General features: G+C 40.9%; 1 protein-coding gene across 2 annotated transcripts in view; it reads right to left on the bottom strand.

Annotated features, from left to right (window-relative positions):
- Positions 1-4,160: 4,160 nt before the first annotated feature.
- Positions 4,161-7,525, bottom strand: part of GADL1 (glutamate decarboxylase like 1) — a 182,258-nt gene continuing 178,893 nt past the window's right edge. For both annotated transcript variants that reach the window (XM_082348631.1, XM_082348629.1), the window contains one exon: positions 4,161-5,915. In XM_082348631.1, coding sequence (XP_082204757.1) covers positions 5,742-5,915 — 174 coding nt within the window. In that variant the 3' untranslated portion in view covers positions 4,161-5,741. The remainder of the gene's footprint in view (positions 5,916-7,525) is intronic.

The following is a 7,525-nucleotide window of genomic DNA, read 5'->3' as shown; positions in this document are numbered from 1 at the left end:
AAGATTAAAGGCGATTTAAGAGCTTTTTCTAAGACATGAGTTAGTTATTTTACATTCGTGTATCCAGGTGTTCCCTAAATAAAGAAGTTATCATCTCCAAAGGCAAACTAAATGCACCTGCCAACCTTCCTCACAGCCACGATTATTTATTAATTACTATGTGCTAAGCCCCCTATGGATATTAAGTCTAATTTTTAAATGCATAGAGATATATAATTACAAATAGTGATACAAATATTTTAAGAAAATTATAGAGAGCTTATATTGGGGCGGATCCCCTTTTGGGTGGGTGGAAGGCAGGCAGAGAACATCCCTAAGAAACAAAGAATCAAGCTGAGATCAGAAGTGTAAGCAGAAGTTTAGCTAGGTGGAGGGGGAAACAGCATTGTAGGAAGAGGCAGGGCTACCGCCAAAGCTTTTGACAGCTGGGGTAAAAAGGAGGGGTGGGATCTGAAAAAAGCCCAACTTCCGGCTCCCATCAGGTGGGGGACAGCACAACACAACCTGTATGGGGCTGGAAGGACACAGTGCCTTGGCAGCCACTTCCAGAATTTGATCTTTATCCCGGGAATTAAAATCACCTGCTTTCGTACAGCTTAACTATCAGGACCGCGATCACCTACGCCAACATGATTTAATTTTGTTCCAGGAGATTTTCGCTCAGAAAGTTCATGTTGTAAATCAGTGAGTAACTTTACTGTTTGCTTTAGGAAATTCCTGCCAACCAGCTTATCCAGAGAAACACTTGACTCATCTCTCCCATCAGGACAAAAGAGGGCTCAGCTGTAGAAACAGCTCACTTATCACACAATTTATTTATGGAGACTTGTGCCAAGACACTCCCCTTGCTGTGCCCACCAACCCGACACCATTACATGGTGGACTGTGTCCCAACCAGTTTGCCTTAAAAGACCCGCCTTAAGCCACTTGAGCACACACCTGAAGCCTGTAAATAGGCTTCTTCAACTCCCCCTTCTGAGACCCCACTGAAACTCTTTCAAGGCAGTTTTGCTCCATACTCGGTAGGGCTAATAAAGTTTTAATTAGCTTTGCTTGACCAACAGCTTTTCTGAAGATTTTCTGCAGAGTTTGTAAAACAGAAAGTGAGAGATAGGATCAGTCTGTGTTTTAATATGGTTGCAGTTTGTTGAGCAGATGGGACAAAGTCCAGAATCAATGTGTGGATGCAGTAAGAAGGCTATAGCTATAGTCCAGAGGAGAGGTGAAAGGAGTTTGGAATTTGGACATGACAATGGAGCTGGGATAAATGGATGGATTTGAGACATGTTTTGGAGGTAAATCCAACAGGAAGGTCTGCTCGTAGGCTGGACAGTGGGGGAGAGATGGAGACAGAGACATTAAGCATCAATTATAAATTCTGGTTTGCTGAACTAGATAGAAAATGATGTCATTCGCTGAGATGGAAGCATGGACAAAGGAACTTGTTTGAACAGGGGTGTAGAAAATCCTGAGTCAGTTTTGGGCACGCTGAGTTTGAGTGGGACCTGAGTGGAGTTGTCAAGTAAGCATTTGCCCATGTGGGCATGGAGCTCACAAAGGTCTGAGAAAGCAATGGCCAAATACTAAGAAAATATTTATTCTCACCTCCACTGGGGTACCTATTAAAATTTCTTACTATTTCAAATCAAAATGCCCTCTAGGCTATTGCCCTCCAACTTCAATGGCAAAAAGCAGACAGGAAAATTCCTATCTTCTGGTTTGAGAAAGGGGCCATGACAGTATGATATAATTATTGTCCTCTTAGACCAACCTAGTTCTTGATGTTTCTGTTTGCCAAGTAACTGTGGGATGTCAGACACAGTCAGATTGCTAGGATTAGTTCAAGATGACCCTTTTCTCTCTATACATCTACAGTAGCAAAGTGAAGAAGTTTAGAGCCTGGGCTCTGGATGGATTTAGATTTGACCCTGGGGTCTACCACTCAGTAGTTTGATAATCTTGGAGAATTTTCTTACACTATTTGTGTACCAGGTTCCTTGATTGTAAAATGAGGATAATAAAACTCCCACCTTGATCGAGTTTTGTGAGGTGTGTGTAAGACCATGTAAATGTACTAACTGGCACAGTCCTTGGCATGTCGTATGGACTCAGTAAATGTTAGCTATTGTCACCATCATCCTTGGTTTTCTGCATTAGAGGAGGCTCAAACTTGTGGAATTTGCCATGAGAAACACCACACCTGCAGGACTAACAGGCTAAAGAAACAGGAAACCTATATTATCTTTCTCCTTTTGGCTATAGCACTCCACATACTCCCCCTGCCCCAGGGGCATTTACTTTAATGGTCTGGGTGTCCAATGCTTCATTGGTTCAGCCTAATGGCCCCCCAGAAGTTGAGATTCGTAAGTAATTTCTTGTATCATATCTGGTTGGCTGACTTACAGCTCACATTTTACATGACCAAAACCAGGTAAAGCTACTCTTGCAGCCCTCATCCCAGTAATGGCAATTCCTTTCTTATGGTTGCCCAAGCCAAAGGTAAACGAAACTATCCTTCATTTCTCATTTCTTTTTAAATACTCTACACCATTAGCCAAGATTCCACCTTTCAGTGCCTCTGGGATCAGACCCGTTTTCACCGCTTCCTTCACTACATCTCTAGCATAAACCACCATGGTTTCTTGTTTGCACTATTGCAATTGCCCCCATTTGATCTCCACCCTTGCCCATGCACGCCCTATTCTCCAAACAGTAATCAGAGTGATCCTCCGAAAATATAAGCTGAATCATGTCAATACCCTGTTCAGATGCTCCAGTGTGTTTCCATCTAAGTCTCCATCTACACGGTCCAGTGTCCTGACTCCCAGATACGTCCCTGATTCCATCACCCTATCCTGACTACCACTCACCCCAATCATTCCCTCCACTCCAGCCAAACTCACCTCCATGTTGGTCCTTGGATGGATCACAAGGGCAGCTCCTCAGCCTTTAGCTTACCAAGCCCTCCTCGTGGAACACCCTTTCCCCAGATACCCACAGGGCTCTCTCTCCACTTCCTTGATCTCCATGCAGAGGTTCCCCTGTCAGGGAGGCCCTGCCTAACCAACTTCTCTCCGACAGCCAAGTCCATCCTCATTGCTACCATACTCCATCCCTTTACTCTCTTTTTCTTCAAAATACACATTGCCACCTGACTTGTTACATAGTGACTTGATTGTCAGCCCCAAGGATATAGAGAGCTTCACAGGAGCAGAGATTTTGTCTATTTCAGTCACTGGGTATTGCCTGCACCTAGATAACAGTCTGGAACACAGTAGACCCATTAGCAATATATTTAAAGGGTGAATGAATTACAATTAACCTTTCATCAAAAAATTTTTCTTGACCATTCAGTCAAATACCTGATTGGGGGTGGTATATCTGAACATTTTAAGGAGAAAGGAGTGGGATGTTCAAAGTACTGGTAGCAGTTGTTGTTTTTTTTTTGCCATTGAGCAAGGAACTGTCATCTTTCAAAAAAAAGGCCCAACAGGAGCTGAGCTCGGGCTATTGAGTCTCCCATGGCCTGCCTTGTAGATGAAGGAAGACTGAACAAGGGGCAAATCCATACTTGGCTATAACTGTTTTTTCCATTTTATTCAAGGTGTTAACTAAAAAACAGACCACTTCCAACCTACTCTCTCAATTAGTTAACTAAAATGCCAACAGAGCCCAAATTACTTCTAAAATGTATTGGTACCAAATGAACTAATTTACAAAACAGAAACAGACTCACAGACTTAGAAAACAAACTTAAGGTTAACAAAGGGGAAATGTAGTAGAAGGGATAAATTAGGAGGTTGAGATTAACGTGTACACATTAATATATATAAAATAGATAATCAACAAGGACCTGCTGTACAGCACAGGAACTCTACTCAACACTGTAATAACCTATATGGGAAAAGAATACGAAAAAGAAAAGATATATGTATATGTATAACTGAATCAAGCTGCTGTACACTGACAACAAACACAACATTGTAAATCAACTATACTCCAATATAAAATAAAAATTAAAAAAAAGATTTTAACACTTAAAAATATAAAAAATAAAATAAAATGACTATGTGTTACTTACAAAATAAATAAATAAATAAAATGTATTGGTACAATCCAGTAAAGAGGGGGTGACAGGAAAAGAAAAGCCAAACACGGTGTGCTCACATCGCTTTTTATTTCATTAAACCCAAATTACTGCAAACATCAATTTCAGAACATTTTAGGAAGACTTTAAAACAAAAAGGCAACAAGAAATTCAATACACACACACAAATACCTATCACCAGAGACTGAAGTAATTCAGAGAAAGATTATTCTTTGACTGATGGAGATATTGAGAAATGACACACCCTAAAATGAGAATATGGAATAAAAGCAAACAGTACACATCTGCTTTTTAAGTCTTCACAATTTAAATAAGTTAGGGAAGGCATACAAAATGGTTATTGAATATGCTACGTCTAATACTTGAACAATCTTCGATCACGTGCCTTCCAAATCACAGCTCTAACTAGATTCATAATTATACTTTGTTGACCTCTGCACCCACACCTCTGAATTCTGTTTATTTCTTAGTCAAAGAAAATTCTGCTAGAAATCTAGGACCAGGATTAGATAGAATTACAATTATCCATTCTCAGGAGAAATGGAGGAGGTGTTTGCCCTGAAAGACCTCTAATTCCCAGATTCTCTGCCCAATATAAATCACTTAATAGTCTACACTGACATTTCAAAGCTTGAGAAAGGGAATGTTGTATAACCCTGGACTTCATTCTGGTTATTTCCTACAAGCAGAGAACAGGATAAAAAAAGGGCCCCTCAAGCTTAAAGAGGTACCTTATTAGAGATATATATACCTAACGTCTACTCCCAATTAATGACATGAATGATTTGGGGAAGTGAATTAGGACTATTGCTTTGATTAAAAGGACTACACTACAAAGTGTTTGTCTTTTATCCTTATCTCTAATTTAAATAATTTATAATAGATAATGGCTAATTTTAACTTTTGAGAATAAACATTTAGTCTGCATAAAAGATACTTTTTATAAAGTAACCATCTTATATAGTTTCTCTTTTAAAAAACAGCATTGATATACTTCTGATGACCCTAAACATTTGTGCTACAGATGCCACAGCTGCATTTTCAGAGACCGACTCAGGAACCACTGAAATATTAGATATCCTTTTGCTGGCAACACATCAGAGTGCTTATTCAGTCAATTCAAAGTTGTGCTAAACTACTGGTTCTCAGATTTTACCTTGCCTCAGAATCACGTAGAAGGCTCCTTAAAATTCAGAATACCCAGCCCACCCCCAGAGTTTCTGATTCAGTAGGTCTGGCGCGGGGCTGAGAACCTGCATTTCTAACATGTTTCCAGGTGCTGCTGGTGTAGGGATCATACTGTGAGAACCACTGCTTTAACCCACTAATTTCGATGTTCTTTCAAGAGAAATGTAAGCTTAGAACCCAGAGCCCACATAGTACTCACTAAACTCTCTCCCGGGCTCTGCCCCAGGGATCATCCGTGAGAAAATCCTTTATTGCAGCAGTAGCACCCAGGCAGCTAAAGAGTCCTTAACACTACTTGCTTAGCATTTTGGTTTTGCTGGGCAAGGATGGGGCATGTTTCCTATTTCTCACCAGAAGGGCTGCAATCTCCTATGTGTCCCCAGATGCCCTGGATCTGTAACCCTCCAGGGCAGGACCTTTGCCTCTGGGGGATCAAAAACCACAGCTACATGTCCCTACCCAGAAGGTCTATCTCATCCAGGAGGAAGTCCATGTCCTCCCGTCTGACTTGAGGGCTGATCAGCACCTGCCGGAAGAAGTTGACCTTCCCCCGGTGGGGCTGGTAGCCCAGCATGAGGCTCCCCTTCTTCATCATCCGCTCCTTAATGGCCGGGGCCACCTGCATGGGAGAGGAGGGAGGCGGTGAAAGACCAGAACACCGAGGCATCATGATTGCACTGTACCCAGTCATTGGCTACTCACAGGGCAGCCACTGGTGTGGACGCCATTCTCACACACACAAAGTTGACATTAATAATAATCATCTGCTGAGAACTTATGACATATAAGTACTGATTCAAGCGCCTTAGATAGATGAATTCACTTAATCTTCACAATAACTCCACAAGGGAGATATTATTAATATACCCTTTCCAGATGAGGAAATTGAGGTGCACAGAGATTAGATTAATAGCCTGAGGTCCTGCATTTGTAAGTGGGAGAGCTGAGATTTAAAAGCAGGCAGTCTCACCTAAGCCCACGCTCAGAAACTTAAATCACGATGCAATGATGCCGCATTAAAATCAAACCAGGTGTTCTCAGGGGTCACAGTCTCAAAAGTGTCAAATGTTATGTTCCCAAATTTGTTGGAACTAAAAAATACTCCAGTTCAGGCAACTCGAATAAAGATTAGTCAGAAATGGATAAAAAGCACACAAAACAGCCATGCCTTGACAGTCTACCAAAGAAAACACTAAAACAGGTACTATGTGAGGTTATATTTTGAAGACTACCAGTTTATTAGTTTATTAATAGAACATAATTGTTTGTTAACAGGAAATATAACCACTGTCACTTATTAAGAGGTGTACAGTTGGTAATAAAATTAGTAAGTCCATATTTTAAGGATTTCTGGTGAACACGGGAAGAATGGGCCCTGAGAGTCCAAGTGCACACATTTTTCTAATTTTCCACTTCCATTTTCATTTTAACTCTTTCACAGTTGCTGAGCATGTCCTCAGTGAATATGGGCAAAGAGAATAGAATGAGCGTCTGTCCTCTCCTGTCAGGAAAAGGAGACTTAGCTAGTCCAGAAGGGAGAAACGCATACTTAAATAAAACCAGGCGCAACGTGGTATAAGATGCCCTAGATGATGGGCATAAATCTCGGTTCCCGGGAGCCCTTCTCAGTGTGACCACCCCACACCACTCTGGTTTGAAACACATCTATGATTTGTCAGATACTTCCCTAAACACAAGCCAAAGTACTTCATCCAGCTCTCAACAAAATGATCCAAGCTTATGGGAGAATCAATGCTTCAGACCTCTGGAGATATAGTTGGACTCAACCAAAGCCTTCCGAAGCGATGTCCAAGGGTCATTTTAGCTAAATACTTTTTTCATCATGTGCTCATTTTAGAACTTAAATCTTGTAAAACATGAACTATTACTGTGCTTACAACAGCAAAAACGAAGACTTACTAAGCACAGTCACAGTCATTCTAGCGAAGGATTGGACGTCTCTCACAGTAAAAGGAACATAAAAAGAAAATATAAAAGCTTTAATGAAAAATAAATGTAGAAGAAGAAGATGAAGTCGGAGGTCAAGTTACTGAAAAAATACAGACCATCAGGTTCTATAAATGTCTGGGAATGTGTCACAAATTTTATTCTGAGCTTTTTAGATTAGGAAAACAGGGTTAAACCAACATCACCTCCATTCTCTTTGCAAAACTTAGTGGCAAAGTCCAGTGGATACTGAAGCTGGAAGCTGGTAGGTAACTCTGTGTA

Source organism: Balaenoptera borealis (genome assembly GCF_965194805.1).
Source record: "Balaenoptera borealis genome assembly, chromosome: 12".
NCBI lineage: Eukaryota > Metazoa > Chordata > Mammalia > Artiodactyla > Balaenopteridae > Balaenoptera > Balaenoptera borealis.
Note: the sequence above shows the minus strand (reverse complement) of the source record. Positions and strands in the feature narration are given on the sequence as shown.